Source organism: Phragmites australis, chromosome 20 (genome assembly GCF_958298935.1).
Source record: "Phragmites australis chromosome 20, lpPhrAust1.1, whole genome shotgun sequence".
In the NCBI taxonomy this organism is placed as follows: Eukaryota; Viridiplantae; Streptophyta; class Magnoliopsida; order Poales; family Poaceae; genus Phragmites; species Phragmites australis.
In genome coordinates, this window is record NC_084940.1 from 2,313,059 (window position 1) to 2,335,417 (window position 22,359).

General features: G+C 44.0%; 1 protein-coding gene, 1 non-coding gene and 2 pseudogenes across 2 annotated transcripts; 3 read left to right on the forward strand and 1 right to left on the reverse strand.

The window, feature by feature from the left end:
• Nucleotides 1-4,153: 4,153 nt before the first annotated feature.
• On the reverse strand, nt 4,154-6,216 carry LOC133901666 (protein ROOT PRIMORDIUM DEFECTIVE 1-like; annotated as a pseudogene).
• Nucleotides 6,217-11,577: 5,361 nt separating this feature from the next.
• LOC133902544 (RHOMBOID-like protein 2) lies at nt 11,578-14,845 on the forward strand. Its single transcript, XM_062344158.1, has 5 exons — nt 11,578-12,114; nt 13,470-13,633; nt 13,843-14,009; nt 14,098-14,345; nt 14,548-14,845. The coding sequence occupies exons 1-5, from the start codon at nt 11,831-11,833 to the stop codon at nt 14,657-14,659; spliced, it is 975 nt and encodes a 324-aa protein (XP_062200142.1). The 5' UTR covers nt 11,578-11,830; the 3' UTR covers nt 14,660-14,845.
• A 145-nt stretch (nt 14,846-14,990) lies between these two features.
• TRNAK-UUU (transfer RNA lysine (anticodon UUU)) lies at nt 14,991-15,062 on the forward strand. The gene has a single exon. It is a non-coding gene; the product is annotated as a tRNA-Lys (tRNA).
• On the forward strand, nt 14,998-22,345 carry LOC133902543 (protein HAPLESS 2-A-like; annotated as a pseudogene).
• Nucleotides 22,346-22,359: the final 14 nt, after the last annotated feature.

Sequence of the window (22,359 nt, forward strand, 5' to 3'; positions counted from 1 at the left end):
TTTATTTAAATTCTTGTTTTTCAGTAAACTTTAATAGATTTAGATTTTTTTTCCAAAGCTAGAAGTCTCGATCACTGTTACGCCTGCGCTCAGTTTATAGACCGGATCCGTCCCTATCAATGCTCATCAATATATCATCGCAGAAGAAAGAACTCTATTGATGCTCAAGCACTGCACCTCTTAAGAGCCACTGTTCATGCACAGTTATCATGTACGCCTTCCCTGCAACAAAGCTGTAGCCGTTGGTGACTTGCTGTTCATCCCCTACCACAGAGATCACCGTTTGCGAGTACTGGCAGCTTGACGGCAGAGAAAGGTCGGGAGCAGTCCCAGCATCGTCGATCTTTTCACGTGTTGGGTTTGCACCTCGCGATGAACAGAAAGGTTGGCAGAGAAAGCTACTGATCCAGTCAAAAGAAGAGGAAAAACGCTGCTGACAGTTGTAGCGACCCGTCGCGATCTTGAGAGTTGCCGGTCATGATATGTACGGAGTAGAACATGTTGGCTGCTTCACCCTTCTCAGAGACCATGTATACACTTGAAGGGAAAACAGTTAGTGATATCTTGCCACCTTCAGTTCACGTGGCCCTGTCCCCGACCTACCATTCTCGACATTTCTCATCTTCTTCCCGGTAATCTCTGTCGCTAAACAGACATACGTAGCCTGTACACTTATACATTTTTTATTGACTGAGGTATATCGATCCAGTTACCGAGGCAAAAGCATTCTTCTGTGATCTGTTCACGTATATAATAGTAGCTCCATACGGCCGTAACGCTTCTGCCATTGATACTGTAGTTCGTGGGCGCGATCAACGCCGAGGAGCTTTGCCGACACCAGGGTGCGCATGGAGTACATGGCAATGGCAGCAACCAGCTAACAAACAGCTGCTCGGCCGGGAGAGCAAGGCGTAGGGCGAGAGCACGTTGCTGGTTGCAACCGGACGTGCGATTGCGCTCATCCAGGAAGGAAACATCAGCAAGTTAGACTGCATCAGGAACGCAGCATCAGCAAAAGCTAACGCATGTTTGTCAGAGACGTTGTAGTAACAGTAGCATCTAGCTGATTATTACCTTGACCAGTTGACACAGGAAGCACGAGACTGCAGTCCAATGCTATCCCGATGTCTCGAATGCAATGGAGACCGCAGCACCACACTACTTGATCTTTCGAATCCAATGGAGCACCACAGCACCACACTACTTGATCTGACGGTTGTGGGGTACGAGGATTACTGCCGGGGACCAACCAGGAGGTAGACCAGTCTGAGTTCCATTTATTCTCAGATGAGTAAGAACATTCGGCGTGTTACATCTGATTTGCTTGACGCCAGTAACATCAAACTTCCTGTAGATTAGCATTTGCACAACAGATTTATTGTATTTTATCAGACCATCAAAGCGCTAACTTCCGATATCATGCATTAAAAAAATATTAGCAGAATGAAGGAACAGCTATGGCTCTATTCACATCCCTGACGTTTACCTCTTCCTTACCACTTCGTGGAGCTCTCATGATCCTCTGACGTTTCCCTGATGCCCTCCTTAACCCTGGAACAAATGGTACTGTGGTACCCACGTCGGCCTCCTGATCCCTTCCAATCAGAGCCTGCGCATCGCATATTCATTTCACAAGATTGTTGTTGAACCATAACAAACAGAAGGTCCAGTGATGCACCTAATATAATTTAATCAACTCAAATAATGGATACCTCATGCCACATCAGCCTTGGACCAATCCAACCCACCTATTTGCAACTCAAATAATGGATACCTCATGCCACATCAGCCTTGGACCAATCCAACCCACCTATTTGCAAAGGCTCAACAGAGATGGCATAAATCTATTCTAAACCATACCAAACAAACCTACCTAAAACGCCCATTAACTCTTAACTCAAATTAGCACACTTTATTCAGCAGCTGAAAGCTAATGTCATGCCAGCATACCTGTAGGCCACAACACAGCTAGTATAGGCAACAAATATGGAGATATTCCCAGATCTGATAAATATGCGTGTCGAACACATGACACTTCTCTTTGCTCTGGACCATTCAAGTAACATAGTCAGCTCGGTTCCAGATAAAATGGGCTTACTGCGTCAAAGCAAAGCTATCTTTGATGATTTCCCCAAAAGAAGTAACAATAGAACAGGAGAAAAAGTAGAGGACAAAAGAGATACCCGAAACAGAAAGCAAAGTTAGGATGTAGATAGTAATGCCAATTATCAACAACATTATATCAAGTGAAAGTAACCTTGATATGTCATCTGAATCAGACACAATGTGGCCCATTTTATGCATTGCAATCTGCTGTACTTTCACATCTTAAATGAGGTTTAAGCTTGATTGATGAACAAGACTCCTTCACCCAATGCTGTCATCAATAAATCATGCGAGAAACAGACCATTAAGCATTAGCATCTAAAAACACTAGCAGATAGACAATTTTTCAAGAAAAGGGCAGACAGATAGATAGCAAAAGAAGCAGAACCAAGTTACATCACACAAGAAGGCCAAGTGAGAAATGACAAACACTATCTTCTGACATGAAAGACAAGATTATTATTGCTATCTGCAAGGAGAGCTAACAATCTCAAGTGGCAAACTGACAGCAAGTCAGTTTAGGTCAAAATACAACCAAATCGGTTCCTGTTTATTATTCAACTATTATGGAATGAATCAGTAAAACAAAGCTTGTCAACCATGCTCAAAATCCAAAACAGAACGTCAACATTTTGGAAGTTACAGCATCTTCAAGGCAGTGATCAGAGTAAACAAAAGACAGCATCATCTCTCCAGACAATGTCAGACATGATATCAGTAAGTGACATCATGTACCAACTATTTGCCTTCAAAGGTTTTGTAGCTGAAATTCAGAGCCTTCCAATGATAGTACTATAGAATAACACAAGCAGTACTGCACAGGTCCAAATCACTACGTGCATCTGTTCAGTGTATAACACAACAGTGACAACAAGGACCACCTATCAGCATGACATCCGGCAATGATCAGGCCTAAAAAAGGCCAGCGGCGAGCTACAAGAACCTCCATGATTCTGTTCCAAACTGAATGGACTAGTCATGCACAATTTGTACTGAAGCTTCATCATTGCCTTTCTGTGTGTCTATTGATTGTTCTTTCAATCATAAAAAGCTTGGTTCATTGCATGGACACCAAGCTGCTCCCGACATTCAAATCAAAACATTTGTTGTTTTTCTATTTTTCTTAAGTTTTAGCAGGAAACTGAAAGAATCTATGCTGATGATCAAGGGATTATAGATATTCAGAATTGGATAAATGTCTGAAAGATAAGTAAAGCTGATTAGGTTTGTATGTTTGTCGTGCAGTCACTGAGTGCAATGCAATAGAAACATTCCTTTAGCAGGTTTCAATTTCATTCAGCTGTTTGACAAGTATGATGCTAGTAACATCAATTGATTTACAGACATAGTTGCATATGTAGATAATAGCGACCAGATTGAATATTGAAACCGTTCAGAGCCGAGCCCTTCTTTTTACTGAACCTTACAATCACTTAGAGTGTCAGACATGCTCAGGTCAGGACTATGGACCTAATAAGCATATAATGAGAAACCATTATCCCAGTTTGAGAGGGCTGTAAGTTATCTCGAGTCAGCTATTCCAATGGGCTCAACAAAACAAAATGACTGAAAGAAGATACATAAACACTGCAAGTCAAATGCAACAATGCTCAGTAAATTAAGTATCATAAGTACAGACAAAGGCCTGACCTAATCCCGGCTCAATCCTCCACATCCAAACAAGCCCTGAGAACATCAGAAAAACTGGCATAGGACCAAACATGGCTATTAGTTTATCTGGAAGGAAAAATATGTACCCAACAGTTACCCTTCAAATGGTTGTTCAAAAACAAGGATTGTTTAAGCTAATATTATTACTTTTGGATAAATATCAACATCTGCAATTTTTATGGTCAGATTATTGCATTTCCAAATATCTTTGTCATGACATAGCAAGACAGTAAACAATCCCAGGCATTAAATTTCATGTGAGACAGTTAGTCAGTTAGTCTAACTGTAGCAGTTATGATAATGGTCAGTTTTGAAACAAGACACAATCTGCTTTGTTTCAATAAATCAGCCAGTGTCTTTACTTTTTTTTCCCTTTCCAATAATTTATTTCACTCTGTTGATACTAAATGGATGCAGATAATAATAAGTTCCTTATTGGTGCTATCACCCCACCATTTTAACTGTTTGCATACATAACATAAGGAATAATCAAGATAACTATCACAGACCTAATGCCAATCCCTAAACATACACAATTTTCAGTGGGCCAAACAAAAGACAGATCCACTCCTTGTACTAGAGTACTCAACACTTGACTAATTAAGCTTAGAAGCATAGACTCTGAGTTCTGAAAGGTGTTCTCCTGCCTGAGTTCTATCTTCGCATTGGGTCGCAAGGGAGGAGGACATCCAACCATTCACAGCATATGCATGGACGCATGGTAGCACCTAGGGTCTTCACTTCCACAGTACAGTGATTCACATTTTACTCATGGTGTCATCAATTTTAGCCAGAGACCTCTTCTCAAATTGGAGACTCCAAACGTAGCATCATCTCATCAGTCCAAATCACACCACCGCAGTGATTATGCCAATACAAGAAGTAACCTTTCCAAATGAGGTCAATGCCTGTTCCAGAATCAAGCTGCCCAAGTTGATGCCCTGTGCCGTCATATGATTCTATTACTCACTCAATGTAGAGTGATTCAACACCCGAGTCCTCCCCACTATCGGCACCATCAGCGGCAACATTCTTTTTCCGGCCACCTCCATCCCCAAGAAATTCATCCCTCACTTCAGCTCCACCGCGGTGACCACCACCAAGCTCATCCCATCCACGACCCATGCTGGTGAACATCGGGTCCAAACTCGCCTTCTGTGGGCTCATCATGAGGAGCTCCTCCAGCCTCCGTCTCGCTGCATATATCTCATTCGGCTCAACAAGTTCCCCTTTGTAGTACGCCTCCCTGAGGAACACCGTGTGCAGCTTCCCCTGATTCCCCCGCGTGGATATGTAAAATATGCCCTGGTATTTAAGCAAGAACTCCTTGATCTTCTTGGGCACACCGAGCGCATCGCGGAACAACGCCAGGCGCTCCAGTGTGGTGCGCTTCTCAACGGTGAGCGAGAGCAGCTCATGGACGGCAGCGACCGCACGCTTCTCCGTGCGGCATTGTGCTTCCAGTGAGCGCAGGTCATGGCCTGAAACGTCCACGTAGGGTGATGCGTAGGGGGGGCGCTGCCATTTCCAGACAGCGATCCGGAAGTACTTGCCGATCTTGAACCCTGGCGGGAAACGAATGGGGAACGCGAAACGCGCGTCCACCACGCCAGAGCCTGGGGCGCGGTGCTCGCGGTAGTGGCGCTCCCGGGCGTGCTCGACCGGTGGCGACGGTGAGGTCGGGCGGGTCGGTCGGGGAGGGTAGGAACTCAACGAAGCCGTCGGGGGTGAGGCGGAAGAGGGAGGGGTGATGCAGGATCACGGAGTCGGCGAAGTCGTCGGGGAGGCCGAGGTCGCGACGGAGGAGGTGGATGTGCTCGAGGCGGAGGCGGAGGCGGCGGTGCGGGGGCGCGAGGAGGAGGAGCTTGCTGACATGGAGGCGGCGGTATTGAGCCGGGGCAACTAGTTCACCCAAAAATTAACTTTGGTGAATTCACTTAAATTTTAATATTTTTTATTACGTGGAGGCTCTGTCTTGATTTTTTTTTTAATTATGCTAGTCAAAACTTAAACTTGAGATATCTAGATCTGATATCATATTAAGTTGCATATATCAATTAGTCCACCTAAAAGATTAAGCTGATATGAAAAGATGATCAATTCACTTATATTTTAAGCGGGGTGAAGTGAGTGTGGAGCATGCGGTGGACGGGGTGGAGGAAGAGGTGGAAGGTGTGCGGTGGCACGAGAGGGAGCAACCAAGCAATTAGTATCGAAGGGCGTGAGACACGAGAAGGAGATGGACATGGCACGACGAGGTGGCAGTGCAGAGGAGGATGGAGTGTAGGGAGAGGAAGTGGTGGACGCGCTTCTGGACCTCCATGATGTCGTTGAAGGCATGGCAGCGGACGCTCTACTACTTATGAGGGATGGAGATGGACTTGGACTAAAGGTGGTCAAGTAGGCCAGGCCAAATAGGCTGACACGAGGCACGACCATTTCGGCCTGGCTCAGGCACGACACGACACGACGACTAACGGGCCGTGTCGGCACGGCACAAGGGCTTTGGCCATGCCCAGGCCGGAGCTGCAACACGACGGGCCAGCACGGCACAACCCGTTTAACTGTTTCTATTTTTTAATACCTTATATAATTTGTTTAGATCTAATATCATATAGAATATATTGTGTAATGGTAGTATGTTTGACTCCCAAGCAGAAGTTCGTGTGTTCAATTCTGGGTGACAGCAAGTTTTTGTGGTTTTTTCTAATTTTCCGCAGGCTGACGGGCTAACAGATCAAAAAAGGTCATCGGGCATACCGTGTGTGGACCGACACGACACGACCCAATCTTAAGTGGGTCGTGTCTAGGTTAGAGTCGCAACACGTAGGCCAGCACGGCATTGTCCATTTAACTAACGAGCCTAAATGGACCGTGCTTCAATGGGCTGTCGCCCATTTAGCCACCTCTGACTTGGACGAATAGGCTGTCGCCGCCACACGTGGTGTCGTCGGTGGTCGGAGGGCAGGAATACGACGAAGCATGGAGGCTTGGGAGGGGTTTTGCACGGTGGTGATGGAGAGTGGGGTTGAAGTGTATTAGGTTAGGCCAAGATGGTATAAACTGAGTTTGATCTTAGACTATTTTGGGCTCGAAGGATTAAAGTCCGAAACACAAATTAGTAGCGCTCTAGTTAACCATACATGGTTTTATTTGAGTCTAACCGTGTGAATTTTATGATTTTTTTATTTTTATACTTTAAATAAAAAATTGCAAATATATTTGTCCCTTTTGAAAAATTATAAATATGATTTATTTGGTTAACCATGCATGGTTTATTTGGGCCCAACCACATGGATTTCTTATTTTAAAATAAAAAATTACAAATATTTGTTCGTTTTAAAAAATTACAAATATGGTTTACTTGGTTAACCAGGCATGGTTTATCTGGGCCCAACCACATGGATTTTATACTATGCCTTAGTTTGTTGCCAATTTTTTGGTGATCTTTTAGTTCATCCTCACCAAAACTTAGCCAAATCCATGAGCAACCGTTTTGATGCCTAAAATTTAGCAACATTTGATATAGCAATTTGGTCATGAGTTGTGACCGGCGGCTTGACGTAGATATTCAGGACGCATTTGAGATCATTAATTGTCATGATAAATCAACAGTGAGAGAAATTGATTAACATCCTCCAATTCCCATATGATGGAGCGGCGGTGCCCGACTTAAATTCCGTTGAGGACCGATAAAGTAGGAAGTGAAAGGCAGTCATTTTGCGATTACTCCCACGTGACGTTTTGGGTAATGTTCTGATCAAAATTTTAAAACTTGATCATCACTATATTTCAAAGTATTTAGATTCGAAATATGAAAATCATATGTATAGATTTTTAAAACTATTTTCATAATATCACAACTTTATATCAAATAGAAAATACCGGTCAAAATTACACTTTGAAGACCGTGTCATTGTCTAAACCGTTCATGTATTCGTGAATGGAGAGAGTATTCATGAACAAATACGAACCAAGGTCATACACGCGCTCTGCCATTTTTTCAAGAAGAAGATGAATGAACAGATGCTACGCAACTGCTGCCTATGGTAAGGAATTGTGCAAATGAAAGTGGTGCCCAGCTGGCCATGGCCAACATCTGTCATCACGAAGCTCCTCCCTCCATATGGATTTTTCACTCATCTGTGAGTTTACCTTGCATACACTGAAGGCATGAGCAAGGAGCAGCAAAGAAACAATGCCATTTGTTGCGAAGGGAGTGCAGAGATGAATGGGTCCAGGACAGCTTGCCCAGCTCGGAATGATTGAGGCGTTGGGACGTCGTCAGAGCACAGCTTCAACCAAGCAGCAATTTACCGAGACTTGAGTGGACGGCCTGCAGAAGCTGCCACCGCCATGTGGATGCTATGCTAGATACACCACTCGTTTCGCCAGTACGCGAGGTCGATCGCAACGTGATTGCCTGATTGGGCACTTGAGACTTGCGTACCAGCTGCTGAGCAGAGCAGCTCGGTGAGGTGAAACAAAGCGAGGAACCACTGTTCGTAGAGTTGGCCCTTCGTGTGGGCACAGTGATGGCAGGCTATCATCATCAAGCTGGCGAGATGGACGACGATAAGCTAGCTGCAACGCGAGCGAGCTCACAGCTCACTGACAGTCTCACATGCTCATGCTGGCAGCTGGCGAATGGCGACAGCGCAGAAGCAGAGCTCCAGCCCATGGATCATCAGACGACGAGGCAACGAGCGGCCATGGATGGTTAGGTCGATGCGACACGGGGCGTCCCATGCGAGGCCGATGCACGTGTTGTAATATTTGCGATATAATGAGCATAAATATATATATCCCAGATAACAAATACAAAGAGCAGAAGGAACTTCTGAGCAAATACAAAAATCTAGCAAAAAGTTCTGTTATACTGAAATAACAGAACCTAATAAAATAGCATCTGAAACTGAACTGGACTGGATGCATTATTGCAATGGCTCTCAGATTATGATTATCAGGTGGCCTCAAATCTTTAAAGATTTGTACCATAACTGATCTAGACAGCATATCATCGATTAAATCAGAACATGAGATCATACCTAGATAGTATTCTTGATCTACTAAGCTCTGAAAATTACATACACTTGGGCAAAAGAACAATACCAGAATGACCTGACAACAGAACCGTATGTAAACAAAAGGTTCCTCAACAGCATAAGCCATAGGCGCATGGAACATACAGGGACAGAGATGAATCCATGTTATGCTGTAATCTAAAGCAAGATCATCAAAGCTCATATCACAGAATAGAACATACTAGGATGTTCCTGCCCAAGTGTATCTATCAAGACAGTGACAATAATTGAACAAATCAAGATCTAAAGACAGATAATAATCTTGACAATCAAACTCAAAAACAGGTCACTGCATATGATTTAAGCAGAGCTTCAAAAATACATCTATTGTACTCAACATTCTAATTTAATCTCATCTAATTAAATCATCACAGAGCATGGTTTATATAAGCATCCAACAGTTCAGATCTGAGAGAAAACTCACAGGGAGAACGATGCAATCAAATCGGTCACAGAGGATAAGCACGGCGAGGGAGCCGCTGCCCCAGAAATCCAATTCGCCGACGTAGACGCCGACGTGGAAGACGGAGGTACAAATCCTCACCGCACCGCAGACGGCGCGTGCGGACGAGCCTTGACAGTCGCAGCACCAGAGAGCACCAAGACAAGGAACTCACTCACCAATTCCTTCCTGTATCACTATCATCAACACTTAATCCAAGCTTCACTCGGATTGTGCTCGGGAGATGATTCCCAGGACCAAAGAGGTGAACCAGTGAGAGAGAACAGGGTATGGAGGGGGAAAAACCTCATCTGCGCAGAGGAGTTCAGCGCCTCTTTAAAGTAGCGACAGCCATGGAGCCTTCCAGCCCTCGTTCCCGAAGGAACCGGAGGCAGTTGCGCCCTTCCGCCGCCACTCCGAGCAGCCGCCAGCTCTCTCCATCGTGCGCCCCCAACTTCCAGGGATGCCGAATGAGCTAGAAGCCCTAGCCAGCTCCCTTTTAGCAGGCCATTCACAGATCTCGGCCCAAATGGAGGAAGAAAGCCCGCCGGACAAAGCACAATGAGCCCATAAAGGAATATTAAAATTTCCAAGTAAATACAACAGCACGTGCCTAGCTACGGCGTCGGTGCGTGGCTGCATGCAAGCTTTCGTTGCGTGCGGTGGCGCTCAGGGCCGACGGCCTCGAGCCATCACGCCGTGCGCGTAAATGCAACGCAGGACGACATGAAACCATCTACCAGATTACCACGAAAAGCTGATCTCCACAGTTATATCGCGGTCGGCCGAATTTTTCGATTTTAGCCTTTTTTTTAACTTTTATTCTAAGTATAGATCTATATAGAAATAATGTTAAAAATAGATCTTTTTTACAGCACTATAACATTTGATATTGCGGTTGAATAATACTGTGTCGTAAAAATTGATGTCGTGTTAGCTACCGTATACGATCTTTCGAATCTAAAATATAAGGTCTCTACCACAACATTAAATGTCACGGTGTTATGCTATTTTTAACCACGATGTTAAATATCATGACGTTGTATAAAAGGATTAGTTTAAAAAAATTATTTTTGCATAAATCTATTTATAGAATATGTTAAAAAAGTCAAAATTTAAACATTCTACCACGTTCCAGATCCGTTGCGTTGACACTAGTTCCCGTCTGCTCCATGGAGTGTAGAAGTACGAGAGCCGTTCTCTCCTCCCAGAGCTGTACGAGTACGGCCCCGGAGCACCGTTTTACTCGGTCTCGTGCCGTACCTCACCAGAGAAAGGAACGGAAGCCGACGGTGACAGCCGCGAGAGGCGTACGTACGAGCGACAACTGGCCCGGCAACAACTCACCACCTCAACGCGCTCTCGCCCACCTCATCACGATGCGGTGCCGTGCCGAGACGCGGCACCTGCGTCTCCACCTCGGTCTCCACGCGCTCCGCGCCTCCTCGTCACGTCAGGGATGAAAACAACGGAAACGTTCGGAAAAACTGTTAACCGTTTTTATTTTTATATTTTCTTTTGAAAACGTAATCGAAAACGAAAAACCGAAAACGAGTATGAACTAAGAATATCGAAATATCAAAAATGAACCAATCCGAATATAAATATGCTAGTATCAGTCAGGAACCGATAATTTAAAATAAGAATACCGATTTGTAAAACAATGACTTTAAGCATCAGCCCGACACATAATTAATTCATACTAATAAAAAAAAAATCATATATAGATGAACCACATAATAACATAAATATCAACTGAAAAAGTAACTCGAGTATTCGACATAACATACAATCATACAAATACTAAGATTGGAGATGGCGTAAGAGCTTGAAAAACATCAGTAGGTCAGTAGCCGACTAAGCCTGGACCACTTAGATCTAGTTGAACTTTAGGATAAGAGCTATGTTTAGACTGGCCGGCCGAACTTAGCATGTAGGCTGTATTATGATTTGTGAAATTTGATCTCAATTAGAAAAATAGAAGATTCTAAATTAAAAACGAAAAATCCGAAAACGGTTCAAAAAAAAACCCTATAACCGTTTTCATTTTTACATTTCCTCTCGAAAACAGAATAAAAACAGATAAGAAAATAAAAAAACGTATCGAAACGGAATTTATCCCCGCCCCGCGCGCGGCCTGATCCTTCCATCAGCGAGCGGAGCTGCCGTTCTCGGCTCTCTTCCTCACGCGGAGCAGCTAATCCACCCCTCCCCACCCGCTCCCCCAAGTAAACCCGAACCGCTCCGGCCGCGGACAGCAACGCCTCACCGCCCGGTGGTCCCGGGGCCCCACGGACCCCGCGCGCCAGCCTGACGGCGCCCCACCCACCGCGGGCCCTGACGGTCGCTGTCGCGTGTCCCCAGCTGCACCCACACCATTTCATCTCTCCCCTCCTCGGCTCTTCTCCTCGCTTCCAAGCGACACCCGAAGCGGCAGCGAGAGGCAACAGCCACCACTTCAGCTTCCCCTTGGCTTCTACTCCACTGAAGCAGGCCGAAAGGAGGAAGCAGACAAGAGGAGGAACCCATGGCGAGCAACGGCGACGGGAAGGGCCGCGTGGCGGCGGCGGCGGGGGGAGGGTACGGGTACGGTTACGGCGGATACGAGGGGCCGGGGGAGAGGAAGTGGTGGCCGTGGCTCGTGCCCACCGTGATCGTCGCCTGCATCGCGGTGTTCGTCGTGGAGATGTACGAGAACAACTGCCCCAAGCACGGGAGCACGGTCGGCGACGGGTGCGTCGCCGGGTTCCTGCGCCGCTTCTCGTTCCAGCCGCTTCGAGAGAACCCGCTCCTCGGGCCGTCGTCCTCAACGTATGATGTCGCTGTACATGCTAAGCTTTCTTTTGCTGAGTCGTGCTGTCGTGCCAAATACTACTCGAATTGTGGTATTCTTGGTGTGCTTGAGGTGGATTTGGGAGGGGAGACTGGCGAATTTCGATGATTTATGTTTTGTTTGGGATCTTGCGGTTTGATGGGGATGATACTAGTAGCAGAAAGTCGTGATTTTTACCACGTTCGTAGTTAATTTTTGAGCAAAAGCTGGATTGTTGGGTGGTTTTGAGGGTTTACAACTCGCACGTTGTAGTAAGAGCTGGTGATTTTGTTGGTCCGAGGTCTAGGGGGAGGAAATCTCCGAGCATTTCTGCTGCTGTTCGAAGCTTGTGCTCCGGGAGAATCAAGTCACGATCTTTTGCTTCTATACTTTAATCGCTTTTTCCTTAAGTCCTTTTCACTTTTAAACTCCGAGCAGGGAGTTTTTGATGTGACGGTGACAGTTCAGATCTCTGTCGCGACTAGCTTGAACTGATCTAAAAGCCTGCAATTTCAATTTATTTGTCCAATCTGCTCCATAATTACCCAGCAGTTCGTCTATATCCAAGGGTCTATCTCCACACACTGAAAATAGCTTAGATTTCATCTACTCGCAGTTCTTCAGTACCAAAATCACAGAGGCTGTGAGCAACGATGTTCTTGATGGATACTGTTAGCTTTGGCACTTCTGTTGGAATATAGGTGGTAACCGGGTGACAAGGTTATGTTCAAGGCGTAGGATTCTGTATTATAGCGATATATTATCTTTCATACTAGCTAAGTGCCTGATCGCAACGAAAATATAAACATTGGACATCAAGCACAAACTTAAAGTATGGAGATATGGACGCGCCATGCAAGCACCGCCCAACGAATACAAATTTCTTCATTTATTTTCATTAGTAAAATGGGTCCCATATACGTAGTAGGTAACGAGGCGGGGAGGCTCGAGGACGAGGGTGGATGGCAAAAATAGGTAAATTATTCAAATTTTAGAGGTTTTTATTAGATGTGAGAAGAGCAGGAGAAGATGTGACGGTGAAACCAACTTGTGTTTTATACAGTAGAGATTCTATTCTACATTGAATCATGGGAACTGCTTTGACTTGTGTAAGCGTTTGTTTTACCTCTGGCCTTTGCAGAACAAGCTAAGATAATAACACATTCTGGAGTTACCTGTTTGACCGTATTTGCATGCCAGCTTATTTTAACTGTAACTTATGTCCTAGGATTGTAGCTCCATGGCCACATACATTTTTTCGTCGTGAATGTCGTCTAGATTATACTTCCTCTGTATGATAGTGAAGGATCTATGCCATGATTGTATTAACAGTAGTTTTTTTTTTGTTTGCCAGTTTGGAGAAAATGGGAGCTCTTGACTGGAACAAAATTGTTCATCAACACCAAGGGTGGCGCCTTATTAGTTGTATCTGGCTCCATGTTGGCCTAATCCATTTGGTCGTGAACATGCTAAGTTTGTTGTTTATTGGAATCCGACTTGAACAGCAATTTGGGTTTGGTAAGCTTATGACAGTACTGAATTATTGTAGTTGTAACTTCTAGGATATGGTTTTCTTATCTGTTGAGAATTTATTTGAAAGATTTTTGTAAATTCTCTTCTTAGTATTCCAATGTAGACCAACCAAAAAATTTACAATCAAATGCTCCCATATCTGTATTTCTTACACGTAATTATTTTATACTGAGACTGGTTTTCTTGCCTGCAAGTTCGCATTGGTGCCATATACCTACTATCTGGTTTTGGCGGTAGCGTGTTGTCTGCGCTCTTCCTACGGAATAACTACATCTCTGTTGGTGCTTCTGGACCTTTATTTGGCCTGCTAGGATCCATGCTTTCTGAGCTACTCATGAACTGGACTATTTATTCCAACAAGGTCATCAAAAGAGATCTATAAGCATACATTTTATTCTATTCAGCTGTTTGATAATCGTTTTGCTTATCGACTTAAATTGCTCTTGCAGGCAGCAGCCATAATAACTCTCCTGTTTATTATTGCACTCAACTTGGCTATCGGGATACTACCTCACGTCGATAACTTTGCTCATATTGGTGGATTCGCGACGGGTTTCCTTTTGGGTTTTATTTTGTTGGCGAGGCCTCAGTTTGGTTGGATGGAACACCGTGAGTTACCACAAACCAGCCAACCTCCCAAGTACAAAGCATACCAATATGTTTTGTGGGTTGTGGCGCTAGTCTTGCTTTTGGTCGGGTAAGTGAATCCGTCAGAATGTGGTTCGGTATATATTTGTTGTTGTCATGGTTTTATGTGTTTAAGCATGTTGCGGAAATGTTAGTGCAAAATATGCGTGATTCTGGACTAATGCCGAGCACCTTTTAGCTGAGCTACTTAGCTAGTACTTGTTTTTATGCTAGCTTTGAATGGAACTGATATCAAAGGACTCATGGTGCAGGTTTGTGATTTCGCTGGTGATGCTCTTCAAGGGAAAGAATGGGAGCGATGGCTGCCACTGGTGCCGCTACCTGAACTGCGTGCCAACATCGAAGTGGAACTGCAACTCCTAGGCACCTTAATTTTCTGTTAAACTTTCGGCGAAATATGTAGCGTTCAGATTCAGAAGACCATTTTTTATGCCTGTATGTCTGTAGATATGGACAAGTTCTTTGTTCTTTACTGGATTGGGGTTTCCTGGTTTCTGTAAACTACTTGTCGGGCGTTGTATGTTTATAACTTGAGCGTTATACCGTTTCCGATCTGCTGTTTAGAATGCCAGATTGTTCTGTCTTTATTTTTTCGTTGATCAGTAAACTGAACTGGGCTAAAATCCTTCCAACCGGAAACCACAGCTGTAGTCCATTGTTTATATTGGAAAAACGTTTAGCGATGTCCACGCAAGCCGTCCTAGCTCAGTGGTAGAGCGCGTGGCTTTTAACCACGTGGTCGTGGGTTCGATCCCCACGGACGGCGTCTCTTCTTCCGATTTTTTTGAAGCTCTCCACTCCTCACGCTCCGCTTCTCCGGTGGCGGCAACGGCAACCGCTGTGTCTCCTCCCCGCCCCCCTCTCGTCGCCGTCATCCCCGTCCTGCTCGCGCTCCTCGTGGCCGGCGGCGGCGGCGGCGTGGAGATCCTCTCCAAGTCCCGCCTCGAGCGCTGCGCCCGCGACTCGGGCGCCGGTGGCCGCCTCTCCTGCGACCGCTCCTCGTGGCCGGCGGCGGCGGCGGCGTGGAGATCCTCTCCAAGTCCCGCCTCGAGCGCTGCGCCCGCGACTCGGGCGCCGGTGGCCGCCTCTCCTGCGACCGTAAGATCGTCCTCAACATGGCCGTCCCCAGCGGCTCCGTAAGCGCCTCTGCTCCCTCCCGCCCACCCGACATTTCCACTACGTTCCGAGCTGCTCGTTCTGATTGACCGTCGCGACGCTGGCGGTGTGCGTGTGTTGGGTGGGGTTCCAGAGCGGCGGCGAGGCGTCGCTGGTGGCCCAGGTGGTGGAGGTGGAGGAGAATGACACCCAGGCGACGCAGACCATACGGGATCCCCCCGTCATTACCATCAACAAGTCTGCCGCGTACGCGCTCTACGCCCTCACCTACGTCAGGGTAAAGTTTTTACTGCTCTCTAGCAGGTGTATTTCTAGTGACAAAGTTGATGCACACTGTATGCGCGCTTTGATACATTTATTGATTTAATCCATCCTTTGTGCCTCTACAATGTTGGGTTTGGATGTGCACAATTTTGTGTGTAGATAGGTTTTGGTTCAGGGGAATTGGCCTTATTTTTTTTAGTTGTGGTATTCGATCCGAACATACTATTTCCAAGCTTTTAGTGATGCCCTGAATCTATGGCTGTTCCATTATTGTGCCTCTATTGTTGAAGTGTGGGTTCAACAAAAGTCATGATCAAGGTTTTTGAATTGGCTCACCTTAGGGAGACTTCACATGGTACCAGGTTTGGAAATGAGATTATAGGATTTCTGAAATGTTCCCAAGCTACATAAGTTTTCGAATACCATTCAATATGCTTTGATATCACTTGATGCCTGGTTTCAGGAAACCGAGGTGGTTTTGTGCCTTGAGTTGTGAATTGTGATGACAGTCTCTTTTGTTTGCGAAATTTTCATGTGCATTTGCTCCACGGTTTTGGTTCAGATTGTTGTAAAGTTTTTACTTTGTCAAATCAGTATAATTCATAGTGTAATTCAAGCCCTTCTTTGTTTGTATCTTCAGGATGTTGCTTACAAACCTGAGGAACAGTTTCTCAAGACACGCAAGTGTGAGCCAGATGCCGGTGCTGACGTTGTTAAATCTTGTGAAAGGTAAGATATTTCGTGATTTAAGTTGATACATCATCATTGTTTTTCCAGTTAGTAGATCTTCACAATCACTTTCTTTTCATTTTTAGCACAATTTCATGAACTGTAAAAAGTGTGTGATCCATGTCATAACATTCTTGGACATGAGTAGGTTATAGTAGTATGGATCTCACTCTGCAGTACATTTATGTAGCTTATAAACTTTAGGAGTGCAACACATTATCTTTGGGAAGTATACCTGTTAGTAACTACAAACAATCGTGGTCACTTTTGTAAAGAATTTTTTGTAGGCCTTTTAGTAGATCCTTATACTGGGTCATATCTATGACTCTTTCGGTGGACTTCAGAATTTATTTAACATATTCAAAGTTGTATATATACCAATAATGCTTTTTCCATGATTATGGTTAGGCTATGGGATGTGAATGGTCATATAATCGAGCACTCAGAGGTGAGAAACAATTTTCCTATATAATTCTTATTATCTCAGTATCTAGATATATGATAATATTATACCTTCTATTCTGCATGGTCGAGTATACCTTCTTTTCTCTAAAATTGACTCCTAATTTTAGCATCACACTATGCCATATCACCTAAAAAAACACCAGCCCTTGGATCAAACTCAAATCAAATGTTAACCTTCAGATCATAAATACTTAATAGATGTTCTAGTTAGCCACACTTTGGTTGAAATGCTACAAGTTAGTTAAAATGTATACATCAGGCATCCTTTCCTGAAAAGACACGTATCTATGGCACCCTTTAGAAATCATAAATAGTCTAGAATTGTTGTTGGTAGTAAGCATCATTTCAACGGCCCACAGCAAGCATGGGAGATATGCTGTTATGTACTAAAACATAGGCATATATCATGACATGCTTATGTAGTAGATTTACCTGCATATTCTGTAATCTTGATTGGTTTGTGTTATTATTTTGACATCTGGATATAATTTGAAATCTCCTCATGATGCTCACTTTTTCCTCTATGTTGGCCTGCACTAGCCTGTTTGCTGTCCATGTGGGCCTCAACACCGTGTACCTTCATCTTGTGGAACCTTTTGTAAGTTCGGAAATGTTTGTGCATGCTCGTGCTTTTTCAGTACACTACATGACACATCTTTTACACTCATCTATTTTGTAGTTGATAAAATGGTCAAAGGAAAAGCTAATACGGCTCATTGTCTACGATTTCCAAGTGATTGGTACGGCATTATTTGTATGTACTTTCGTTCTTTATTATATTGTAACGATTAACTGAATAATTCCTTGACTGTGTCCACTGAGTTTACCAAAATAAAATGTTAATGTCTTGGCTATGACTTTTTGGACTTGTCTATGTCATTTGGTAAATTGTCCGAACTTGACTAGAGGCTAACATTCTTCATTACACAATGTATAATATATTATGCTAATCAGATATTATCTTATTCATTTTCCCCATGCTACCATCATGGAAGTAGGCCCCTTCATATTTCAAGACCTGTTTACCTCTTTTGATGCAGGGAAATACTTTCTCATTTTAAACTTATATACTCTTCACAACTTCCCAGGGTTTCCTTGATTATTTGTTCTGGTCCAATGTGAGTAAATATGTGTATATCTATTACTTTATTTTCTTATGAACAGGTTCCATGTTTTTGGAATTGGGACAAGGTCTCTTGGGTTCAGCATCAGAGTACAAGTGAAGAAAGGCTCTTCTGTATCGGTATGATTTGAAATTTTGCAATAGGTCTTCCAACTAGTAGCAGTTGAGGACTCTTGAATAAATTATCAAATGAATTGGTCATGCTAATTCTTGTGCTCTTAAGCAAACATACCCATGATCTGGACTCAAAGGAAATTTGGTAGGCTCGGTGTACTATACCGTTATTTATTTTGTTGATGGTTGAGATGGTTTTCCTTTTTAGAAACTAAGATTTTGAACATTTATGTTTATTTATGAAACCAAAGTTTGTTTGGAGGGCTTTCTTTTTCCTACTCTTATTTGCAACTGTGTTATGCTAGATTTCTGGTATGCCACTCACTTTAGAAGTGTTTCATATTTTTTACCAATTATACTGCAGGAGGTTGTTGTTAGTCCAGATAATAGAACCGTTGTTTCTGGAGATAACTTTCTGAGAGTAAATCTTGTTGGCGACTTTGTTGGTTATACAAGTATTCCATCATTTGAAGACTTCTATCTTGTGACTCCGCGGAAGGTACATCATCATGTTATGATAGGTGCCTTGACACTATCAATACATTTGCATGTTCTATTATGTGACATTAAACATTCTTTTAACGTGTTATGTTGAAGGGTGGTGGTAGTGGTCAGCCGGAGGTCCTTGGGAATGAATATTCCAGGTGGATGCTGTTGGAGAGAGTTCGTTTTACATTAGACGGTCTTGAATGCAACAAGATCGGTGTTGGTTACGAGGCTTTCCAAAACCAACCTAACTTTTGTTCATCACCATTTTGGAGCTGCTTGTACAACCAGCTTTGGAACTTTTGGGAGGTAATTATACAACTACAACCAGACCTTTTCAACGCTCCTTTTTTTTGCACCAGGATGAGAAATTCTGTTGTATTGATCCTATAGAAGAGTACAAAACAGAAATTCTACATATATTGGCCACCACTGGTTATGGCAAATTCAATGTGGCAAATGGACCACACTGAGTTTCTCTTTTTCTTTTGGCATCCTGAGTGATATTCTAAATTTCAAACTGTTTCTATCAGTAATTTTATACTAAAGTACTCCTTGCATTTAGTTTTTGTGCCAGTGACATCATCATAAGAGCATAAGTGCGAAGTTTCTTCTTATTAAATCATTATATGCTCGGTCTTGAAAGACTCACCATTTGTTTCAGGCTGACAAAAATCGGATAAGCAGGAACCAACAGCCCCAATATGTTGTGGATGGAAGGTTTCAAAGGATCGACCAACATCCAGTTATATTTTCATCAGTTGCTTCCCTTCTCTTATACTCATTTGCCAAAGTTGGATAAAGCTTTTGACACCCCTTACAGAATGAATGTGTTCATACTTTTTCTGTGGGAATCACAGAAGTTCTTAATACCAATTTGCTGGTAGAACTGAGTGCTGATGATATAGAATACGTCTATCAGAGGTAGTAATGATACTTATGCATTTTGATTAACAATTACAGCTGGGTTAATATTGCTAGACCACACTACCACAGCCCTACTTTAAAAACCAGATACTATTCCAAATAATGACTGGTTCTTTAAATGTATGTCATGTTTGACAAATAATAGGGAAACAAACATTGCTACTCTTGTTTCATCTCAAGTCCTGCTACAGAGTACATGTACATTTTGACGTTCTTTATCAAATTAGGATCGTGTTCTAATCTGTTGCACTTTCTTATCAGGAGTCCTGGGAAGATAATTAGCATTAACGTTCCTACACTTGAAGCCTTAAGTCAAGTTGGTACTGCAAAAGTCACAGCTAAGAATATTGGTAAACTGGAGGCTTCGTATAGCTTGACGGTATGGATCTAGTCACGGAATTTGCACCTTTGTTTACTTAGATGTCCAGCGTTGGGCCTTCGAGTGCCACTGTGGTTCAGTGCACTTTCAGTGCTTTCGTTTATGAGGCCCCCATCAGTCTTGTAGTGGGCGGCGCCTCCAGTGGCTTTCTTTCTTTGCTTCTTGTTGATTTTTCAAACTCTTTCCTCTATCTAATAATTAAGGCAGAACTCCTGCCATTTCCGCAAAAAATAATATTAAGGGCCTAATAATTTTGCAATATTATCCTTGCATCCTATCAGTGCTTTTTGTTCTTTTTATGGTTTAATGGTGTCAAGATCCTAGTTCTACCCTTGCTGAGTGTGAAACTTTCGTGTCTTCTATGTAGTACGAGGTCAAAGTAGTAGACGAGCTTATCTGCAAACATTGACTTCGATTTTCTTGAAATTTAACCAGTGGTTTGCTCCTTTTGTAGTTCGACTGCTTAAGTGGCATCAATTACGTGGAGGTAATTTTTACTATCATCTACATATTTGGTGCTTCTGTATGTATTCTTGGTTGCCAGACCTGTACATGTTCCTTGCTTGAAAAGTTCTTCGACATGTCATTAGTCTAATCAAGTAAATGTAGAATGTCATTCGATATAATCAATAAGCTTCCTGGCGATATAATCAATAAGCTTCCTGGCTATTCTGGACCTTTTATATCTTTTCATTCTCCTGAAGTTTGCTCAATGTCTCTTTCAGGAGCAGTTATTTATCATGAATCCTGATGAAGTGATTGTATGATCATTTTATTTGCGTCCATCAACAGATCAAGCAGCAAAATATCGATGTGCAGGTGGGCTAGAAATAGTAGTAGATCTTAACATCAGTTGTGCTGTCAATGTTTCCTTGTTAGGAATTAACACGACATTCCTATGCTCCATTTCAGCTATTCTGAAGGCATCAGATTTTAGTGAACTTGACAGAGCAGAATGCCAATTCTCTACTACAGCCACAGTTCTTGATAATGGAACACAGGTTCTGAAAAGTTTGTGCTTGCTTAATGATTCTTCTGGAATTCATTAGCTTTGTTTCTGTTAGAGTAACCTCAGAAAAGTACACTAATTCAAATTTGCAAACAGTCTTGAATGTCAATTTCTATGCTCCTTTGCCTAAAAGAAGAAGAAATCTCTCTGATCCATTTCTTGAATTGCTTTGATGATATCATGTCGTACATCTTCGTGGAGCATAATTATTATGTATGAATAAGCAGCTCAGCCACACTTTTTTTCCCCTTCATTGAGAAATCTTCAGAGTGCCCTGAACAATTCAATCCGTTCATTCTTGCCACAACAATACCGATGCCTTTTTTTTACCGTGACAAGGATATGGGTGTTTGCCCATGCTCCGTGGTAATACATGCTTACTTGTTGCTGTCAAAGCTCTGTAGATCAGTTCATCGAATGACCACAATAAGGGTGGCATCAGGGGTTTCTTTGAAGCCGTCAAAGCCTTTTGGCGCACGCTCTGGGATAGTGTGATCGATTTCTTTACCGGCAGACTGTGCAGGTACGTTCAATGCCATCCGGTTTGCATATTAGATCAGACACGTTTTTTGTTGGCTCTGCTCAGTTCCGTGAACAGCATATATGTTGTTGCATTTTCTGACCCTGACCCTATCATCTGGGAGCAGGACCAAATGTTCGAGCTTTTTCGACTTGAGTTGCCATATTCAGTACATATGCATCGGCTGGCTTGTAATGTTTGGCCTGGCACTTTCCATAATACCCGCAGGTAAGTACATCTTTGATCATTCCATTGTCACGAGACGTCAAAAGCTTAAGGCGAATTTTGCACCTGGACATGACAAACGGTCCACCTTTGGCTTGCAGTTGCAGTGCTTTTGTGGCTTCTGCATCAGAAAGGATTCTTCGATCCCCTGTACGACTGGTGGGAGGACCTGTTCGGGCCGGAGCCGCACGACCGCGCGCACCCGCGGCACAAGAAAGGCCACCACCGGCACTCTCACCGCCACGGCGACCACCCCCACAGGCACCACGCGCACCAGAGGCGCAGGAGCGGGCCGATCCACCACCACCACCACGTCCTCCACAGGCACGGCGGGCAGCAGCCCGACACAGCGGCGGAAGGCCACCGGCACAGGCACGACCGGGCGCTCGGCGTGCAGCACAGGGAAGCGGGGCACAAGCACCGGCACGGCAAGGCTGTGGCCACGGCGCTGCACTGGGACGGGCCAAGCCGGCTGCGCGGGACGGAGGAAGCCGTGGAGTGCAGGGACCGGAGGCGGTACGAGAGGCGGCGCCGGGCATGGGCAGCACGACCGCGAGCGCCACCACTCGCGGGCGGTGTAAGCACGGCTGTGCCGATCTCGTTGTGAAAGCAAGTTGTCCGTCGTATAGTGTGTGTTACTGATAGGAAGTGACATGCACGTTTGCCTCGTACTCGAGTGGTTCACCAAAATATTCGGAGTGTGATT